Here is a 22,859-nt window from a genome sequence, read left to right as displayed (position 1 = left end):
CGCGGTGGGGAAACAAATAAATCCCGCAGTGCCTCCTCTCCCCGCCCCCCACCTCCGCCCATGCTTCTAAATCCAACATCCAGGTTACACGCAGGGAGCAGAAATAGAAGAATTCTCTAAAAGCAGTTCTGATGACATGAGGAAACTGGCTAACTTCGTGGAAAAGGAGCCACTTGAAATACTCGAATGTAGAAAAAACTGTTATTATGAGAATCATGGAATCGCATTCCATGATCTGGGTTGGAAGGGACCTTAAAGGTTGGAAGGGACCTTAAAGATCATCCAGCTCTAATTCCCTGCATGGGGACACCTTCCACCAAAACAGGTTCTTCCAAGCCCTGTCCAACCTGGCCTGGAACAATTCCAGGGATGGGGCAGCCACATCTTCTGTGGGCAACCTGTGCCAGGGCCTCACCAGCCTCACAGCCAAGAATTTCTTCCTGATGTCTAACCTAAACCTCTCAGTCAGTTTAAAGCCATTCCCCCTTGTCCTGTCACTCATGCCCTTATCCAAAGTCCCTCTCCAGCTCTCCTGGGGCTGGAGAAGGTCCAGAAGGGGCTCTCAGGTCTCTCCCAGAGGCTCCTCCAGGTGAGGAGCCCCTGCTCTCCAGCCCTTGGAGCAGTTTCCCGGCAGGTCCCCGCTGTGCTGAGACCCTGGGGCTGCACAAAGGGCTCCGGCGGGGTCTCAGCGGAGCAGAGCAAAGGGGACAATCCCTTGTGAGGCAGCCCAGGACACGCTCAGTTTCTGAGCCACGAGCGCTCACTGCTGGCTCATATCCAGCCCCAAGCCCTTCTCCACAGGGCTGCTCTCCATGAATTCCTCTCCCAGTCCGGACAAGCCACAGCACGTCAGACAGAAAGTCCATCCACCACATCATTCTGTGATTCCCAACCTAACAGGCACCAAGGTCTGTCCTGTACTGCTCCTAAGCAGCATTTATTGCCCTGTGAATCAGCTCATAGTTTCAGTCAACCTCCTGCTTTTGCTTGAAAGTTTTGTCTCTTTTTAAAATCACACTACTGTTTTCTGAAACAATTTACTTCCATATAACCTACGCACATGTGAGTTCTATAGTATTTTATTAATAAGTTATAAAACTATTATTTTTATGAGTTTATTATTTTAAGGTTAAATTATTTAACTAAGAAATTATATTTACATTATTTTTTTAGTTTAATAATTAGTTATTTGAAGTCCACAATGAGAACTTTTTTGCTTAATTATAAAATGCTAGTTAAATTTATGAAGAAGGATTAGTTTTTAATTTTTTTTGTTTTATATATATTACTATATTTTAAAACTTGAAATTCTAAGGTTTTCATTTTTTGATATTACAAGTATTTATTTAAATTATATACTCATAATTTTAGTGTTATTAATTAATTTTGGACTATTTCTCTGTGGCTTCAGGTCAAATGTAGTGTTCTCTTGAGGGTTTGTTTTTTAGTATAGAAAGTTTAAAATTCTTAATATCTAGATTTCTGACACATACAAAGAAAAATACAAAAGGAAATTACAAAAGAAAAAAACAAAGATACTATATTTAAGGTGGAATTACTATTATTAGGCTCAACAGAAGTTTTTTGGTTTTTCATTTTCTTTTGACCCAGAACCTTTCCCTCTTCTCTGCCTTGAATTTATTTTCTGAGATTTGTCTCCAGTTTCCTCAACGGTAACAGGAGACAACTTGCCACTGCTCACAAATCCCAGCAGAGACAACTGTAGCAGAGAGAAAATGAGCAGGACTGAAAAGACACTGAAGTGAGCTGAGTCTGAGAACAGTATGTTGGAAAGTGCAGGATTTTCAGGCAAGCAAGTCATTAAATTATTCCTGAAAAATGACTGAGATTGTCCAAAAATGGCTGAAATTGTCCAGACTCACCGCTACTTCTTCTGTTTTCTCTTCTCTTTTTGGCTCCTCTTCATCAGTTTCTGCAGCAGCTCCATCCTCCTCATCACTGCTGGAGGACTCCAGGATTTCACTGATGTCCATTTTCCAGTTCCGAGGAACTCCCTTGGTGCTGAGAAAGGTGCTTGCCTCCTGTAGCCCTAGAGAGGAAAGGGCCCTGGCTTTACCTCCTCTGCAGCATTCACAGCCACAAAGCATTTCTTGTTTCCTTTTCACCTCCTTGTAAATCACAACACCAACTTAAACGCAATGAATCCATCACAAATCAAGCACCATGGCTTACCCTGCTCTTTCCAAAATACAATACAAAAAAAAAAGGAAAATCAAAGAAAAAAGAGCACTGCCCAAAGAGATTTGTCATTAATGTTTGGAACAGAGGGAAAACACGTTAGTGAGCAAAGTGATGGGACAGGCACAAGTTACATTTGTAAAATGGAAATACCTCAAATTCTTTATCTTTAAGAGGTGCTCCAAGGGTGGAAAACAACAAAGCAAAACAAACCCAGATAACCCCAAAATCTGCCCCTCAGTCACAATGAAAGACTTTAATAAAGGAGCCAGAGAAACACCCAAAAGAAGAACATACTGCAATGAACTGTTCAGTGTTACCAGAGAAGAAAAGGCACCAGTTTTTAACACTGCTGACAGAAAAACCTCCAGACATAGGTCTCAACTCCCTTTTTTTTTTTTTTTGAAACCATAAACCATTAGTACCTTTGGTTCCAAAATATTCTCTTGCAGTAAGGAATGTCACAACCCAATTATGTTCTGCACAGGAAAAAAAAGTCCCTTTCTTCAATTTATCTCAAACCTGGCATCTGCTATTTTTTTTTGGCTGTTCTAAAGTTCTTGTACTGTGAAACAGCTATTAAGAACAAAGTAGAAGAGAAATCATGTAATATTAGACAAATCAATCAAAACCACCTCAACCTTTCCTTTGAAGCATTTTAAATCTTCATTTGTTAAGGAGCTGCTGCACACCTTTACTCAAACCAGATACTGTTGTTGAGTGGTGATTTCTTTGTTGTTGGGTGGAATTTTTAATCCTAATTTTTAATAAATACAATCAAAATATTTCTCCTTAACACATTTCATGTTTTGATGGATTCTGGTATCCATGTCATCTATCCATTCATTCATTCATCCATCCATCCAATTCTGTAATTATATTTTTAAATTAAATATTAATCACACACTGTTGTTGTTATGATATTTACACTCTGCTGTCTGGGTATCTTTAAAGTAAACAGAGTGTTTTGAGGAATAGCACAAAATTTTAGCATTAGGAGACGTAACTATATATTCCACTGTTCAATGACATGTCAAACAGACTACACTGAAAATATTCATTTTCCACAAATTTGGACTGGATCAAAGTAATGAAACAAAAATCAAATAAAGAAGACTTCTACTAGACAAAGCCATATCCAAAGCTTCTCTAACGTCTCCCATTTTAAATTGTTTACAAAATATCCAAGAGCAATTATCAGAAATCAACAGGTCATCATTTATCAGCAAATGTTAAAAGAACCTTTGTATGAAATTACTTATTATCCAAAGCTTCTCTAACGTCTCCCATTTTAAATTGTTTACAAAATATCCAAGAGCAATTATCAGAAATCAACAGGTCATCATTTATCAGCAAATGTTAAAAGAACCTTTGTATGCAATTACTTAAACACCCAGAATTTATTCTAAATTACCTTTTTTAGGAGAGGACTCTGATTTTGGTAAGTTTTGAAGATCTAGTTCCTTAATGTCTTTTCTTGCTATTGAGTAACTGTAAAAGAGTAAGGTTTTGTGATTACATCACAGAAAAGCAAGCATTTGACTTCGAAAAACAGCAATTTCTAAAATTTTCAAGAGTTATCATTCACTTGCAAGGTCCTTGCTAACAACTGCCTAAGGCACTTGTTACTGTATGGTCCAAATACAAGAGTAAGTTACTCAGGGTAAGTTTCCAAGCTTTGACATCCAGGCATTAGAGTATCCTTAAGTAACTAAGAAAACTTTGTAATGTCCTTTATTTTAATTGCTTAACCTGCATAAATTTGCAAAGGTTAAACATGCAGACAAAAAAAGAGTATTTCTGAACTGATAATATGCACAAGAATCAACAGCTGCTCTCCAAAACAAGGATCTAGCTAAGAGGACAGAAAAGTCCTCTATTTTCAAAATGCCTTTTTACTAGCACAGAACAACAGTGAAGCCAATTCACAGATTTGCATTGATAGACAGTTGATTTTAATTTTTAAATTACAAGAGTGTTCTCACAGCAAAACATATGGAGGTTGCTCTGTTCCAAAGTCATACTGGATATCCAGTCACTGAGTTACGAGAGAAATCCTAACCAAAATGCAGGGAGAGCCTTACAAGTGAGTTAGTCTAACACATTTTTTTTCCTTCTTTCATTATTTCAGAAAATCTGGAGTAAAACTCCACAAAACAGAGGCTGCCATTTTCTGAAGTTAAATCTATTAGGCTATGGGGAGGGAACAAAAAAAAAAATCAGACAGAGCAGATCTAGATGTTTTAGCAGTAACATTCAACCTTCAGCACAGAGCCAGGCTTATCCAGAATGCTGATGATGTATCCACATGAAGAGGCCAAAATGAACCAAGTCTTCAGGTACTTGAAATACATTTCAGTAATCAACTGAAATAACCTACTCAAAATCATGGCTATCAAAAATCAAAAACTGCTCACTTTGAAAGGAAGAGGGTGACAGGTGGCATTTGGCAAGGACTTTTTTAATTACAATATGTTACCACAGATGCAATGCAGTAACAATGAAGAGAAATAAAGGGGAGCAGCCTGTAAAAAAAACCCAAAAGCAGTCCTCATGCTCTTATGAACACATTATTCATTATGTAAGACCACCTCTGTCTGTCTCTCCTCCCTCTTCCCTTTGGAGTGGAGGATGGACTAACAGGACTTTTCCTTCTTTTTGAAGGAATCTGATTCAGGTTCTGTAAACATTTTCATTAACAATTCTATTTGAATTCTCTTTTCTATTAAAAAAAAAAGTAGATTGAACCCTTATAAACTGTCTAAACAGCTATGGATATCTGGGCACTGGAGGTAATGAGGCAGATACCAAACTACAACTGACACCCATACAGAGGGTAATTTAAGGCAGTAAGGGAAATAATTAAAACCAAAACTCACTTTAAAGGATAGAAATTACGTTAAAAAAAAAGGAAAAACATCCAGGTGTTTACACTTTAAGTTGTTGATATTTTTACATGAAGATGCACCAGAAACTTTCTTGAGTCAATGAATTCTTATTGCTACACACAGTGGAAAGAAGGGTGAGGAAGCACAGAAGGAGTCAGCTGGAAATAGATTGTGAATGCCAAATGTGTCCATCCAGCACTACAGAAAACTGTACCCTCTCCTTTTGGAAGAAATAACATCTTCAGGAGCAATATGTGCTGAGTTTCCCAGTTTCCTCCCACAGATATCTAACCAAAGTGAGCTATCACTTACAATTTGGAATCTGCAAAGGATCGAACTAAACACTGGTCCTTTTTCACGGTGACATCGTCATTGCAGCTCGGTGACACAACCTGAGGAGTCAAATAAAACATTCCTTTATCCACAAAAACCCAAACCACACACCAAAGAACAAACAAACAGCAAGCTGATCTTGAAAGGAAAGAAAGATAGACTGCAGGAGAACTGCTGTTTTCTGTTTCTTCTATTATATTTCCAGTATTGGGTAAACAAACCTACTTCAATTTATACTACTAAGGCCAACAACAACATATTTCAAGAAGCAATTTACCCCAAACTATTGACTTGTTATGTACAAGCCAAAAAATCTAAAATTTCATTTGAAAACTAATCCGCTGAGGTCACATCACAGGATCCTGTTCATTCACTCTGCTTTTTTAGCTCTTGTTCACACAAAATTTTTTAAAGCATCTATTTAAAAAGTCACAAACCCACTTATTTTATGCTAGCTTCTGATTTTTGGCATTTAAACTGAGACTTCAGTTTGGTTTTTGGTTTGTTTTGTTTACTGAGGTGTGGATAGTATAAACCACTATGAAATCCACCACATCCTTCCACAGCAGTATCATCTCTAGGTCTAAAGCAAGTGATAAAAATGCATGTGCAGTATTTGTATTACCACAAACAGAACAAGTTTATGTTTTTCTCTAGAATATATACAAGCAGAAAAAGTTAAATGCAAATATATAACCTCCAAGTACTTAACCTACCAGCTCAGAACCATGTTAAATAAAAAACTGTCATTACTAAAGGAAGCTACAACCAGAACATGAAAAATACCACATTTTAAATTGAGGTACATACAGGTGGATAAGGCAGTGTCAACTGTTTACCCTACATTACACCATGTCTGAAAATACCATAGTTTTCTACAGAAACTAACTTTTAATATGCACATGTAAACTTTTTGTGTGTATCAATAAGATGCAAAGTGTCTGCCTTTACAATACAGGTCTACTTGAACTTGGATTTATTTAATGTATATTTATTATCAGCAGTGGCAATGAACAGCTGTATCATTTATTGACAGTCAAATAAAAATAAGCACCAGCATCTGCTCCTGGAGTAACTGACCACTGGTACAAAGCAAGCATCAAAAAAATCAGTATTTCATAAAACTGCAAGTCTAGGGAAAAAGACAATTACATTTTAAAAAAATTCAAATCCCACTGCAATTAAAATTCATAAATCTACTTCCTCTTAAATTGCCTAGGAGTGCAAGTCTTAACATACTTTATTTTTAGAAGAAAAGTATCATTACACACTGATCATTTTGTATGCAGTTCTAAAACACTTTAATGCCATGAAACTAACTTACACATAAATGTTAATCTCTGCTTTCCTACTCTTCAGAGATACTGCAAAACACTTGTATTTTTAGCCAACATGAGAGTAGAGCTTAGCCTGACTACATTCACAGCTTTGCTGCAAAAGGAACTCACCAAAGCTGGGTACCAGTCTGCCTTCTCTGAATTACAAGTCACACTCACAACCTTGCCAAGCAATTCATCGTTGAGGCGCCTCTTATCTTCATCCTCTTCTTCACTACTTTCTTCCTCCTTTTCATCTTCAGTACTGAATTATCAAAATGTATAATATTTTAAAGTTTGTCTGAAGTTACTACTTGAAAACCAAAAAGAGCTTACAACAAGATTTTTCTTCCTATTTTGCAAAGCTTCAAAAACAGTTATAATTTTAAGAGCTGAAACTGCTTGAAATACACTTAAATATTAAGTGCATTTACTCAGTAAGAGGAGTTTTGTAGGAATTCTTTCCAAGTAGCAGTATTTTACAACAGCATCATATTAGAAATGGAGACATGACTCAGGTTTTGATCATGCACAGACATGAAACAGAGAAAAATGCTCTCTACCCCAAAACAGTAAAAAGCACCTGTTGTTTTTTTTTTTGACTGTATTCAATATCAAGAAGGTTAAAAAACCCAACATATCAAGAAGGTTAAAAATCCTACATTTACTATTAGATGAAAGAAGCATAAGTGTTCTTAAGGATATTACAGGAAAAAAACCCTTCAATTTCACAGTATTGCCAGCATATGACCATGTCTATCAGCTCTGCACAAAATTCAGGTGACAGAGCATTCATTCAATGAGACTGCTTCAGTTTTAGCAAAGAACACTAAAGGAAAAGCAGAACACTCCCAACACTCACACAGGAAGAGAAGATCTTCTCCCTCTATTAGATTTCTTCCCAATAACTGGAGTTCCAAAGTGCTCTGGATTGGTTAGTGGCAGTTGATCAAGTGTCTGCATGAAAAAGGGGGAAACAACAATGGTTTGCAATATCTTGTTATTAAAAAAAATATGAATTAACTATTTGTTTTTAATTCCATGTCCACCATTGTCTTACCTCACTTTCTGCAAAGTGCCTTTCTCCCTTCAAGCATAATGAAGTTCGTCTCAAGGTCCTTTCATCACCATCATCAAAAACTAGGGTGAAGTCAAGAAAACACAGCAGCACAAGCTGATCAGATCTCAATCCCAAGTCTACTGCTTATCTCACAATCAAGAACATTCTATAACATCACTTTCAAGCCTAATTTACTCACTCTTCAGTCCACAAGCAAAAGGAAAGTCAGTATTCAGGATTCAGTCTTGGAATAGATTTTCACAGAGAGAGTCAAGCCAGTACAATGTAAGGCTTTGGATGCAAGTCTGAGTGTAATTTAGACATTCTTCTTATCATTACAACTGCACATTTCAAACCACAAGCCTGGCTGCACACCAGTTACTATTATCTAGCAATCTCTGGGGTTTGTTTGGTTTTGTGGAGGTTTTTTCCCACCCTATACATTTCTTCCTTACTTATCATTTAATAAATATGGTACCTTTTACTTCTCCTCTTGCTATGAGCAATCCCACAAAAAGATCAATGGAAAGAAAAACAAGTTTCTGCTACACTTTCAATGCCATCTTACAAACAGATCAAGATACTGGAAACCGGCAATTCCAGGTCTGACACTTCATAAGGAATATTTAGTACACATCCTGTTGTGTTACAGCTCATTAATTGGAAGTTCCATGAATTTCCATCAATACACAGCAGAAGAAGGCTAGAACACTATGAGGCTACTGCAAGCTTTGCCTGAGAATAATCCATTCTTCAGTTTAGATAAAACCTCTTCAGGAAAATTCCCTTGAAGAGAAGGAGAGCAAAGTTACCAATTCTCCCTGACTGGAAAGAGCAGAGCCCAGGTGGCTGCAGGCTGGAATCCCAGCCAGGTACAAGTTTATTTGTATGGGGTCAAAGTGCAGAACAGAACACTTCTCTATATTTAAACTACTTGAAACAGGCTTTGTGCACTAGAGAAAGAAAGTTTCAAGTGCTGTGCATAGCAGTATGGTAATTTTGGCATACTTATAAAATTAATTAAGCTGGATAAGATAAGCTTTAAGGTTCCTCCATCTTCAAAGTAAATACTGCTGTGGTATGCTCCATATGCTCCACTACCAAATTATTTTAATGGCTTAGAACACTTGTACACACAAAACAATTAACTTTCCCCCCTCTAAAAATCTCAAACTACTAAATTTTCAAGAATAATAATTTTAGGGGACAAATGGCTGGTGACTGGCAACAGGAGGCAATTGGATTAAAAAAACCTAATACTTGACAATAGAACTAAACTGCTTTTTTTATTTATTATCTCCACAATTGGAAGCTCTATCTCTATCAGTTTATTTGCTTTATCCCTCTACTGGACTAGCTTTAAAGCTAGTCCAGTAGAGGGATAAAGCAAATAAATTGTTCATAAAGCAGATGACATATACCAGTTTTTCATCCTTAAAAGATTAAATGTTATAAATACTGAAGGTTAAGTAAAATGCCCTCAGTAAAATACACTTAAATTAAGACACATAAGGAAATTATGACAATCAAGAGTAACAATTTATGCTGTGGACACGTACAAAGCACCTGCAACTGCCAGCGTGGCTGCAGAACTTGGAGCAAAACATCCTTGCAGAACAACAAAGTGTAAAAGAACAGCATAATCAGAAAGATTTCCATATCTACGTAAGTGATCACTTTAATAAATTTCAATAGAGAAAGGAAGCACCATTTGCCATACAAAAATATCAATTATTTGAGTTACTAAGGTGGAGCCAAGTAAGGAGTCTCTCCAATTAATCATGATGCTTGAAGTATTTCATAATTGTAGCTACTTCAAACTTGCTTATCCTCTAGGGAAAACACTCGACTGTGCCTTACTGAAAGGGCAATCAGAAACTCACACTGATAAACTCAGCACCTTTAAAAATACAAGCATTTCTTAAACTAAATAGGCCCTGTGGTTTCCATCTCACTCTTCAGAAAAATCTGCTACACAAAGTACTGCTCATATTCATGCCACCCTGCGAGTGACTCTTTAATGCTAGTCCTAGAGGATTTAAGGGAATGTCTGTCCAAGGCACAGTATCAAATATTAAGGATTCTGTAAATACAAGCAGTAAGGCAGATGGCACAGTTTTTGGCTATGAGATATTTTGAAGCTGTGATAACAGTCGTGTCAGAAGAACTTAATACACTCTAAGCTGAGAATTCATTTCTCTTTTTAATCTCATCCAGAAGAAAGGTTGTTTAGCTAAAATGCCTACAACTAACAATCAAACTAAAAACTTTTAAATTAATGTTGAATAACTTGTATCAATTAGTTCATTCCTTCAACAGGTTATTGCTACAACTCCAAATTTTTCAAAAGCAAAAATCCTAAAGGTTGTGTTTTATAAGGAAGATCCATTGGGCAGGGAGAGGGCAGGAAACAGGAACAGAAGACATCTCCCCATCCACACACACACAGTGAAGTCATCAAAGGATGTGTTTACAGTGTCACCATCCTCATCTCTGAAGAGGAAATTACAGTCCTGTCTTTCCAAAAAAACAAGGGTGAAAAAGCAGAAGCCCTTGAGGTCCTCCCGTTGCCTCATCGGGCAGTGGGCAGGGGCTTGCAGAGGGCAGGAAACAGGAACAGAAGACATCTCCCCATCCACACACACACAGTGAAGTCATCAAAGGATGTGTTTACAGTGTCACCATCCTCATCTCTGAAGAGGAAATTACAGTGGGCAGGTGGGGAAACAAGGTGCAGCAGCTGATTTCTGGGAAGGGAAGGATACAAACTAGCCAGGGAACTGCTCACTGCTGCCGAACAGTCAAGGGAACATCACGGGAAGGAAGGCAAGAAAAGCGACATTTCTGCCGGGCAGAGCCCCTTCTTCCAAACATGTTCCTTAATGAGGAACACTGACAGAAGGGGAAAAGGGATGAGTAAGCAGCACAACCTGGAGGAACAGTCTCTGCCATAATGCTTGGTCTAGTCCCAAGAACTGAGCCCAATATGTTCCATACAGAGCATACTGAAACAGTGACAAGAAAATGGAAATTTTCAGAATTTTGCTGCATCTAGACCTTGTCTATGACAATAGGAAAGAAACAGAATTGGTTTTTTTGTGTTTGTGGAAATCTACACAACCCTAATCTAGGACAGAAAAATAAAAACAACCTTCCCAGCAGTGATCAATACAACACTTTGCAAGAACGAAAAAAAAAAATAATTCCTATAAGTTAGTAAATATATAATATATAAAAATAATTATAATAATATATAAAAGTCATATATAAAATTATATAAATATACAATATATAATTTATTGTAAGTTAGTAAAGTTAGTAAAATTTAGGTTTACTTAAAGTTGCAAAAATACAACTTTAAGCTCACTATTGATTAGCTGGTATTCTTCCATTTCTTGTCCATAGCAGACTTGTACACACCATCAGCAAAAATCCACTGATCCTATCTTTACAATAAGGCTGTCTCAAGTTTGGTTTTCATGTATTTAAATACATAATATTAACCAGTCAACTGATCAAAATCATTTTTAGGAACTGTGAAGAAGCCTGTCACAAAATACTACAGATTAGTTTGACTACATCTTGTTTAGAAATATATATATAGCTGTATGATAAATAGATTTAAGACAGAAAAAAACAACAAACAACAAGACAGAAAAAGGAGAAGAGAGCAGAACTCTAGAGAGAACATCCTCATGGCAGTTACGAGATGACTTCCACAGAGCCACCAGTGTTAGCAGGACAAGGCAGTTCTGTGACACACAAGTGCACAGGGAAAACAACCCTCAAGGCTGCATCCTGCAAACTTCAAATCCAACAAGCTGTGTTACTGCTGCTGCCCAAACCAAGAGAGATCAGATTCTACACTTCAAGGAAACAATTTTGTCTCGTTTCCCAACCCACTGAGAAACTTTTAAGTCACCAAGACAATGAAATGAAAGTACATACCACAAATTAAAGCTGTTCCAGTGTCACTGTGCACACTGAATTATTCTCTCTGGCTGCCTGGCAGCAGCAATTCATGAACTACAAGAGATGCTGTCTAGGAATATCTTGACTAATGTGTGCAGATTTTGCAGATATTTGGGGTTCAGCTGTGGAAACAATATAGGAAGTACCAGGAGCTGTGCAGTGCTTGTTGAATGGCCTTGTAGACAAGGGCTGTACTACTGATTCATCACTGTAAAAGGACTTAAGAGCAAGTACTGCGCTGTACTGTGCTACTGAGAAAAAACTCAAATTTACTATTTTTTAAATGATTTTAAGTGAGCCCAAGTTCCTCTTACAAAAATATATTTGAAATATCCCAGAAAACAAGGAAGTTTGGGCGACCTTTGAGGCTACTCATAGAAAACTATCACCTCAGACAAAAGCCTACTGCCTGAAACTGCTTTTTCTGAAATGTTAATCTTACTATTGTTACACATAAAGAGATTAAGAGAAAAAAAAATCTACCTCCTTGCTTTCCCTAGAGTATTGTTTGTACACAATTTTAAGATATTTTTAACACTCTGTTCACATAGTAACAAAGGTGGTTTCAAAAGCAAAGGTTAGATCCAGTTGATTTGTAACAAGGTTCTACTGTTAAAATACTATTTTTCACGACAAACTCTTGCTCCTCCTTGAACCTGTTCCCTAAACATGTGTAAACACAACACATAGTGCTGTTCTTTTTTATTTTTTCTAGATTCTCCAGAGAGCAACCAACAGGTTTTATGTGGTTTTATGTGTCACAGGTGTACTTACACAACACATCCCATAGAAGGGCTCTGGACAAATCCAAAAAAACCTCACAAGCAAATTTTAAAAGAACAAATTTATGGTGGATGATGGTGGTGGAGAACACCAGCCAAGTGGAGGCAAACACCTGTGGTTCTGGATTCCTGGGTGACACATGCACTGCACAGAGATGATGCTGCTGCCACGTGGAGCTCAGCAGGATGCTGGGAACTGGTCAAACCAGCCCTGCAGACATGGCCAGTGCCTGGCACTCAGCAGGACGGGTGCTGGTCAAGCTTTGAAGGGACAGACCAACAGCTCTCTGGCATGGATGGACTAGCTGGCTGTGGGGGCAGTAAGAGCTTACAGCTGTAGTGGACCCAAGACCAAGTGGACCCAAGACCAATATCTCCAAAAAGCATCAGAAGAAAACTTGCTTTAAAATAGGAAAATGTGACTATAAATAGCTCCTGTTAGCAACCCTGCTCCTGAAGTCCCAGGATATCAATGTTGGTTCATTTGCTGATAAATATTCTCAACATTATGAACTGAAATTTTCAACATCCATGGAACATGCAAGATGACTAAAACCAAATCCTCGGTATCTTTAATTTCTGTGACCTCACCACCACACTTCACCACCAACGTGAAGTGATGCAGCTGGTGGCTGAGACTACATTTCATACCTAGAACCAGCACCAGGTCTCTAACTCATCTCAGCACACACTTAACTCAGCATTTCCTGGAAACTGCCACCATGACTGCATGAGAGGAAGAAGCCACCAGCAGAGCTGTGGGGCTCACTGAGGCGCCTCACGAGTGTCTGAAAGCCAAAAGTCTCAAGTAAGGGATAAAATCCTAATAACTGACAGCAAGGTCTGCTAAAAACTGCAATTAGCTCTCACTGTTTCCCTCTCCTACTTCCTACTCATTTCAGAGGAAACATTACTGAAAGTTAATACATGTTTCTTACTTCTTTCTTTAGAAACACTTTTCCATTAGTCTGCCTAGCAAAATACAAGCCTCAATGTATTTGATCTGTTTTTGTTTAAACTTGTTTAAAGTTCTAGAAATTATATTACATAATAAAAATTATTATTATTATTATACCTAAGCATACACAGATCACTGACCTGAGCTTTTTCAAAGGAGAGATGACATGGGGCAAACCAGGCCATTCTAACAGCAACTCCTGGATGCTTGCTCAAATGAAATCCTGTTTCTCACTTTTATATATATATTACATTACTTCTAGTTCTGTGCAGAGGTGACACAAAAGTGCTTCCTCAAAGAACATCTGCATAAGGATTTATGTTTTCTGAAATTCTGGTAATGCTTGTAAGACTCCAGGCAGAGTGTGAGAGAAGGAAAATACAACTATGCACTTTGTAAGGTGTGGTCTGGGTTGTGGTTTCTTTGTTTGTCAGTCATTTCAGACATTATTTCAGTATTTACCTGAAGCATTTTACAAGTTAACAGAGAATCAGGTGGATAGTATACTCAGTAAACTGCAGTTCAAACCTTGTTCAGCTAAAGCAGATGTGACAGACCATTTTAGATCTATGCAATTGTCACCTAACAATATATTCAGCACTTCAAGAGCATCAATGCAGTATTTTGTAATTGGTAAATTAAAGAAGTTCAGTTTAGATAACTGCATTCTAAAGAAAAACATCATCAAATCATTGAATCACCTAGTAAAATCATCAGGTCCAACGGAACCATTTGTTAACCAAAGAACTTAAACTCCTGTTAGTGTCACATCACTTTGGATTTGAGGAGTGCCATGTCCAGTGACATTTCCCAGACAGTTTTAAACTTCCACTCCAAACACCTTTTGCCTCTTTACCTGCCCATATTGAAAAGCTGAATTTCAAAGGTAATTTCAGAAGTATTTCCAAATCACAGCTGAAATGTTCAACAGGACTACATGGCTAGATTAGCATCACTGTCATATAAAAAGAGGTCAAAAAGTGATTCTGTTGAAGCTACAATAAAAATAAAGCCTTGTTTATTCTGGGTACATGAACACCATTAATAGACAGGAGATACTGTTGAAATACACAAACTCATCATCACTGTGGCTCTTGCATTATAGTGGTGGCAAAGTAGCCTATTATAGCAAGCTCAGCACTTCCACTGATTCAATTTATTGACAAAAGCAAAGTTGTTTCAGGTGACTTTTCTCCTTGACAGCCCTACATGAAACAGAGAAACTGATATGCAAAAGTGAACATCATCACTTCTTGCTAGATATTCAGGCAGTTTGTTTTGGCATTTTTTACACATCTGTACTTAATACTCTGAAAATGTTTGCCTGTACATATTCCTGGTTTCACTAGCCAGAGATCAGTTTGCTTTTAGATCACTGAGAAAGAGATGTTAGATAAGAGAGAATAAATAGGGAAATGCACCAACCACTGAAATACAAGCTTTCCCTTGTGCTTTTCATCCCAAAATGTTCAGGAAGGCATCCTGTAAACCTGGAGTCTGGTTAATCCATCTCCTTCTCAGCTCTTCAGCTGTGACTGCATCAGTCAGGGAGGCTGTGGAGCAGCACACCCACCAGCTACTAAAAAGCAACCAATTCAAATGTTTGCTTTACCAGCAACATAAATACACACCTCATATCTATCCAAAACTTTCTGCAAAGACACAAGGGAAGCAGCAGGCTAAAGATAAAGCTTATTTTTCACATGTCAATATTCCTGTATTCAAGCTAGAACACTTTCCCAGTTTTAACTGCAGAAGAACCACGATGCAAACTTGATGATCTGCTTACTCTGGTCAATGTTACCTGTGTTTCCAACTCCAACAAGCAACCCTCCACACAGAACTAACAAAAATATTCCTAAGATCTAAATCCAACAATTACAAATGTATTCTCATAGTTAAAACACCATGTAACAGCTCTGCATGTTCATTTACCATAAAATTACTTAAATCCCCCCCGAGCTCCAAACTTTTACAAAATCCTAGCAGTCATAACACATTTGCATGTGGAAAACATTTTTCTTTTCTCCATTCTCCCTGTCAAAAAATATTATTTGGGGAAAGAAAATTTCAATAGTTAATTAATCCACTGGTTCAAGTTTCTGAGGAACAGCACTTAAATAAATGTGTGAAGTAAAAATCATGACATGCATGATTTCTCTCTTACATAACTGGGGAGAGTTCAACAAGTTGTTAAATATAAACAACAATCCATTAATACAGGGCAGAGCATTTATTCACTGTTCAAATTTCCTGCTCATCAAGTAAAGATTTTTTGGCAGAAATGCACTGCTCAAAAGAAAATGGAAAAAAAAAAAGAAAGTAAAAAAGAAAAAAAAAAAAGAAAACACAGACAAAACTCATCCCCCAAACAAAGGATTTAAAGTTCACATGTCAAATGTAAGAAGACAAATGTCTTCTGGCTGAAATTCAAACAGAATTAGCTGAAAATGCTACTTGAAAACTGAAATCAGTTGGGAGTTCTACAATTAAAATGTTAACTCATAAACCATGAAATTGTGCAAGACTGTGTTTCTTATCACTTCTGTAATAGAATGGTGAACCTCTGAAAATCTATAAAGAGAAGTTAAAGGTCCTGTGTTCTACCTCGAGTATGTCACATCACAGTACTAAACTAAGCAGATTTTAAATCTTCTGCACTCCAAAATAATCCTGCCTTTCCTCCCTGACCTGACAACCACTACAATTTTACAGCAATGTTATAATCCTGAAGAAAAAGGCACAGAACAGTGAGCTTTGTCAACCAGCTTAAAGCACTCACTAACAATAATAATCATAAAGCGATAAATCCTTCCAAATTATCTGCAGAGCTTTGTCCTGATCCCAGCAAAGACAACAGAACCTCACCTTCTGCGAAAGAAATGCTGAATTACTGAAAACAGCTTATTTAAATCTTAAAAAGGGGTTAATGAACCAAAATGATTAAGAGTTCATGGGACAGAGGACTCCTCAAGAGAGGATGGAAGAATATGAAGTAAAACTGAATAGATTTGGTACCCAAGGCAGCTAATGAGAAACACAGAGTTTAAATTTACAAGTCCTGATCTCCAAAGCAATGCCCAAGAGCTGCATGTACAGGACAATTAACAAGAGCATGTTCCTTCTAAGCAACTATTAGGGAATAGAAGGCTCCACTGCAGTAAGAAAGTTGTGCAAAAAAAGGATGGACACTTGCAAAGCCTTCAAATACTGTCTTTTTATATTTGCTTCTGTACTATTACTTGAATGTTCCTGAGTTCTGTTATTCTGTTCTTAAAGCTGTTTCAGAAAAACCTGGAGATCAGAATTATTGAAAATAAGGAAACTTGTCTTACAATGAATTCTTGTTCAACACTGACATTTCGCTGACCCTGCATTCTGAACTTTCTATTTCAACCACTTAACACCACATGAGCCTCCAACATGAGGAGAAAAGTAGTTTTCTATTTTACTTTAAATCATTATTTGAAAAATTTATTGAAGGAAACAGCTATTCACATTATAAATGAATGTCTCCTCTTTTCTTTTTATTGTGTGGTATGTAATTCTCTCTTAAAAAGAAATAGATTCTGTCTTCTATCCATGTTTTCCTTGTGTACAAGCTTGCACACAGTGCAAGGAGGCTCATATATTTCAGTCATTCATTTCATGCCACAGATTTTCAGCTGGAAGAATGATTTTACAAAGTTTATGTCTTAAAATCTGCAAAAATTATTCTGAATTTCACTGAGTGCAACCACTATCATTACAGGTACATTGTGTCAAATAAAACTTGACTATTCAGCCTTGCAATTACCTGTGCAAAAGCCTCCCTGAACAACAATTAATTATTATCCTGCTTAAAATGGAAAAGGAATCAAGATGTGGACAAGCTAAAAAAAGTCCCCTCCAAAAACTATCTTAGATTGTCCAAAACAAGACGTAATTACTGACATTGTTACCTATAATTAGAAATATATTGTTCAAAGATTACAGCCCATAAATGAAATGTGGCCACTCACCTACAGTGTACCAACTGGCATCTGTCAGCTTGCTGATAACTGCTTCCTGAAAAGATCCATCGGGCATTTTGGTTTCAACCATTGCTCCAACCTGCAACAAGGAGCAGCTCAAGGTTACCTGGAAGCCCACACTCAGAAAATTGATGAAAACACATTGATCCTCCCAGCAAGCCAGATTTACTAAAAAGGACTCCATTTAGCTAAATGATGCTTTGAAAGTTTAGTTACTGTAAGACCCTGTTTGGTTACAGGTAAGAACAAAGGTCCTTCAGCAGGAAGGCTGAACTACAAGTAGACACAAAAGCACTGAGAAACTCAGAACATCTAAATTCAGCATGACTTCATCATCTCAAGAAATAAAAAGCCAACAGAAAACAAATATCCAAAGACATTAATTCATTAGTGATAATCATTCAATTACTAGTATTTCTAATACTTTAAACACAGTTCTACTGTCAGAACTTCAGTAGCAGCCTTGGTGCTCCTGCAGGAGCAACACAGAAAAGACAAACACAAGCAAGATGACCTTCTCTGGAGAACTCTATTTGCATTCAGTGCTTATAACACAGCTCTGCATTTTAGCATACAACTGTTACACAGAATGAAAATACAAACACCTTTTTATATAAAATACATCAACTATTCTAAAACACTGAGTAATTGTATTTACTCTTGTCTAATGGGCTTGAACATGGATTGGCACTCAAGTTGTTAATTACTTCTGAGAAGTTTCAACATTTCATTATTTATAAGAAGTTTTGCATTTTATGAGAAGATACAAAAATCCCTGAGCAGGCAAAACTGTGTATCAAGTACACAACACAGAGAAGCATAAACAGCTACAAAAATTAAGACTAACTTTTGCCTCAGATTTGATTCCATCAAATCTGTGTGATGAGCCTCCTTCTGTTGATTTCAATCGTGAAGAACAGGTACCCACCCAAATAACTTCAACATTTAAGAGTTTTAGGACATTTATGTGATTACCAGAAGAAGACATGCAATATACATACTCTTAGAGGTCCTTTCACTTGGTCATCCTGCACTAACTGAGTTGAGTTATCCCCCTTCAAGACCACCTGAAAGATATTCATGAATGTTTTAATAGGCAGCTGATTTCTTAATAGCACACAAAAAACACAAGAAAATGCGTGTGTGTGTATATATATATATACACATAAAGATCTTATTATCCACATTAAGATTATCAATTAAACTCAAATGTTCACCTGGCATGGCCAATTTTACTGACAGGAAGCCCCAAGTACCACATTTAATTTTTAATCTGAAGCATCATAATTAAAGAACAAGGCAAATCAAACACCAGTCATTCCAAAGCAAAGAAAATACATTTTTAGGTGAGTTTAGAATTTGACACAATCCAGGGCAAACCTGGAACAGGGCTTCCAGATGAGAAGAGTAAGCAGTGGTTTTTTTTTTTCCTCACTGATTCAACTGTAGCATTTCACTGACAACACTTTCAATACTAAACTACAACAAAAATAAGAACCTCTCTTTATTAAAAATGTATCAAAAAAATCACCAAACTGGCTGTGATAACAGCACTTCTGCCACCTTGAGCAAGTTCATATGGCAAAGATGTGGAACACCATCCATGTGATGAAAACAGGGATTAGTTACAGTGTAAGTAAACTCTGCTTCTCCCTTTAAAAACCTACATTCTAGAAGGGAACAGTGAGGAAACTGTGTGCACATCAGCCTATGCAGTTTCATTTTAAAAAACCCAAAATTTCTATTTGTTTTCTGGAATCAAAAGCTCCAGAAGCTTGCTTTGATAATGATGTCCACTTTTCTGGCTCCCCCAATTATTCTCCAAGCTACAGACTGTAGCTTTACAAACACAACACCAGCGGAATGCCGAAACAGCAGCGGTATTAACACACATCCAGGTTAAAAATGCACTTTATGCTGATACAAAATTTAAAATAAAAATTGCAGAGGGATGAATACAGGTTATCCTGCTGCTCAGGAAAAGGCTACCGGACGTTTTGGACTTTTTGCACTCTTGGCAAGCGTGCCAGGGTGTGCCTACACACTCTTAATTACAGTATCAGGCTTAGCTTGTTAAAACTTCTATTGTTATAATATAATTGAGAGCCAGCGACAGGAATTTCCACCAAGTCACAGCAGCCTCATGTAATTCCACATCTTATCGTGGAGTAATAAAGCATCTGATTCTAATGAGAAAACGAAACTCCTACCTATTAACAGGCTAAATACTCTACCAGACCAAAGATGCAGACAAAATCAAGCTTGTCAGACCTGCACGCTGCTTCCTACAGAGCTTCTCATTAACACACATTTCAAAGAACACCACAAGTTTCCCTAAGTACTTATTAAGAACAAGCAAAAGACTCCAGTATCTGAATTAGATTTTTTTCTATTGATGAAAAGCACTCTGATAAAGTGATATGATCTATATATGTAACTGAAGAGGCTGAGGGCTGTTCTACTTGATCTAAGCATTAAAGCACACAAAAGCTTGGATGTATAGTTACAAAAAGCAGCTTTCACCTCAATTTGTTGGGGATTTTGGGTCACTAATGACTTATTTACATATCTTGGACAGCAGGCACTAAAGTAGGAAGTAGGAAGACTTTAACAAGACAAAGAAGAACAACAACTTCTGTATTTACTTTCAGTTTTAACTTGCATTTAACAATGTTTTATTCTTATTCTCAAATAGTGGCATTTACAACAGTATTGCAACATCAAAATGACAACTTTGTCTTTTGGTTGTTTTTCCAAAAGCCCTGCAAATGTGAATGAATACTATGTGCCAATGCTATCCATGCACAGAAATTCAGCTACAGCCAGGGCGTGCTGCTTTAGAGCTGCATCAAGATACTCAAAACTTAAATATTACCCTAGGCATTGCTAAAACCTGGCCTAAGAAACAAATTATTGCCATCTCTCTTGCTGTTGGACTTATTTTTGCATTGCCTTTTCAGTTCCAAACTGTAAAAGTGAGAGTGTCAGTTGGTATGAAATGGAACTTTTGCTTCTGAAGAGGTTGCTCTTATTCCTTATTATTCATGAAAAGCCATAATCCTGTATTTGTGACATCAAAACTTATTGTTGGGAAACTGATGCATTCAAAAACAGAAGACAAATGCAGTCAGGAAAAAAGAAGCAAGAAAGCTCATTTTTGTTCCAGCATCCCACTAAAAAATGTAATAAAAAAACATTTTCCCCCAAAATAAAGAAAAAAAAAAACCCCAAAAAACAACTCGTCCCAAACCAAACAAAATATGAAAAAAACCACGTTTAAGTGTTGTTTAAAATTCATACAGTGAAGTGATGAACATTTTCTAATCTTCAGGAGCAGGATGTCCTGTGAGAGCCCTTTCAGCACAATGCTTTACCAAAACCAGCAGCAGCCTCAGCCACTCACCTTGACTTTCACAAGCCTCTTCACCGTCTTGATCTTTGCCTCGCAGAAGGCACCACGGTACTTGGCACTGACATCAGTCCCCACTGTCAGGTAGGCAGGCTCATCTGCTGCCTGCAGGGGAACAAAAACACAAAAACAAACTTTAGCTCTTACTTACAGTTACAGCTGCATCACTGTGTATTTCATTTTGCACCTAGGCTTTTAGACCTGTTGGCTTTTTAATTGAGAAATTGTCTGTCCTTGAGATTGCCATCGCAGAGGTCTTCAAAAGGGGAAAAAAAAAAAAACCCAACAAACAAGTTACAGGAAGTTTTGGTTTGTCACTGATGTTGACACACACCTCCTGTCAAATCATTGTCAGCCTCTCCCAGAAATGTTTTTGAGGGTATTCATTGATACATAGGATATCTGCTTATAAAAAGGGCAACAAAGTAGAGGAGCAACTATCAATTCAAGTAGGTTCTACACAAAAAGACAACAGACAGCTGTTATTTTTCCAGCTATAAGCAATCCAATGACACTGATTATTTAAAACGTTTGAGATTGGTGTCATCCCGACACTTACAATTAAGTCTATAACATTCTACATATAGGATTTCTTTCCTGGTGACTAAAAGGAGACCTCTAGAGAAATCTGTTGCAATCTTTCAAACAGCTCTTAACAATTATTTTTCTTTCCTGGAATGCCTTTATTAAAACTTAATTGCCAGTGCATTTTTAAAGAGAAATACTCATCACGTTTTCCTTAACCTGGACTTTAATACTCAACATTTCACTTCACTGTGCTCATTGCAACTGATAAACAAGGACAAAATAACCACATTGAAAAGACAGGAAATGGGTGCAGAATCTAAAATAGAATAGGATATCTAGGGTTTTTTTTTTAATAACTTGATATTTCATTCAACTCTGAAGGGAAAAGGAAAAGTTTTGTAAATTATACTGCAATTGTTGAGCCTTTGTACTGAGCAAACCGGCAACAGCAAAGGCGGGACAAAAGCTGTGGTTTTGCAAACTTGCCATAGCAGCTGCTGATACAGGAAGCGTTTAAAGACGGGAGCCCGAAGGACAACAACAACTCAGAGGCGATGAGGATGTTCCGAGCGCTCCTGCACGGCGGTGAGAGCTTTAAATCACCTGCACCTCGCCGGGGAGCAGGAACAGCACTCACAGCACGCACCGAGCCCCGCGTTCTCCCACTGCTGCCGTGCCCAGACGGAGAGCGATTAAAAATGAAATCTCCAGAGCGGCGGGCGAACAGGGCGGCGATCCCCGCTCCCGCCGGAGCCGCCTACCTTCATCTTTAAGGGTTATGTGAGCGATTCCAGCTCCAGGACGTCTCCTCGCACGGGCAACACTGCAAAACAAGAGCGGGGGAGGCTGAGGGCTGAGCGCGGGGCTCCCCGCGAGGGGCGGCGGGGGGAGCCCGGGGAAGGCGGAGGGAGGGACGCAGGGAAGGAGCCGCCGCCCGTCCCGGCCGCGCCGAGGGAGCGCGGCCGGCGCTTCCCGCCGGGCGGCCCCGCGCTCGGTGTGTGTCACGTCGCCATTTGCTCCGCGGGGCTCAGGGGCCGCCGCCCCCCACCCGCCCCGGCCCCCTCTCAACTTTCCGCGGCCCCGCCGGGCCCCTTCTTCCTCCCGGACTTGTGCCTCCCGGGCCCCGGGGCAGCGCCGCAGCCCCCCGGCCCAGGGAGCGCGGGGGCCGATCCCAGGGATACCGGGACAGAGTTGGGGGGTCCCGGTCCCGGGGGTCCCGGTCCGTGAGGGGGGCGGCGCGCGCGCCCGTGCGCTCCCACAGGGCGGGGGGGGGAGGGGGTGCGGGGGGGGGTTTAAAGCGCAGCTCCCGGAGCCGCTTCGCGTCCCCTCCCCCGGGACGGCGGCGCGGCAGCCGCAACTCCGCCACCACCGCCAGCTCCTCTTCCTCCTTCTCTCCTTCCT

General features: G+C 38.6%; 1 protein-coding gene across 6 annotated transcripts in view; it reads right to left on the bottom strand.

The window, feature by feature from the left end:
* ARID4A (AT-rich interaction domain 4A) overlaps positions 1–22,859 on the bottom strand; it is a 47,344-nt gene that overhangs the window by 24,341 nt on the left and 144 nt on the right. For 2 of the 6 annotated variants that reach the window (XM_041476529.1, XM_041476555.1), the window contains exons 2-11: positions 22,220–22,281; positions 20,925–21,035; positions 18,523–18,588; positions 17,510–17,600; positions 7,797–7,876; positions 7,599–7,693; positions 6,869–7,001; positions 5,400–5,479; positions 3,614–3,690; positions 1,884–2,050 (exon numbers count right to left, since the gene is read on the bottom strand). In XM_041476529.1, the coding sequence (XP_041332463.1) occupies positions 1,884–2,050; positions 3,614–3,690; positions 5,400–5,479; positions 6,869–7,001; positions 7,599–7,693; positions 7,797–7,876; positions 17,510–17,600; positions 18,523–18,588; positions 20,925–21,035; positions 22,220–22,225 (906 nt within the window). In that variant the 5' untranslated portion in view covers positions 22,226–22,281. Of the gene's footprint in view, positions 1–1,883; positions 2,051–3,613; positions 3,691–5,399; positions 5,480–6,868; positions 7,002–7,598; positions 7,694–7,796; positions 7,877–17,509; positions 17,601–18,522; positions 18,589–20,924; positions 21,036–21,944; positions 22,282–22,859 lie in introns of all 6 variants that reach the window. The other 4 variants (XM_041476547.1, XM_041476538.1, XM_041476573.1 and 1 more) reach the window with 4 other exon arrangements.

Source organism: Pyrgilauda ruficollis, unplaced genomic scaffold, assembly GCF_017590135.1.
Source record: "Pyrgilauda ruficollis isolate IOZ18807 unplaced genomic scaffold, ASM1759013v1 scaffold110, whole genome shotgun sequence".
In the NCBI taxonomy this organism is placed as follows: domain Eukaryota; kingdom Metazoa; phylum Chordata; class Aves; order Passeriformes; family Passeridae; genus Pyrgilauda; species Pyrgilauda ruficollis.
Note: the sequence above shows the minus strand (reverse complement) of the source record. Positions and strands in the feature narration are given on the sequence as shown.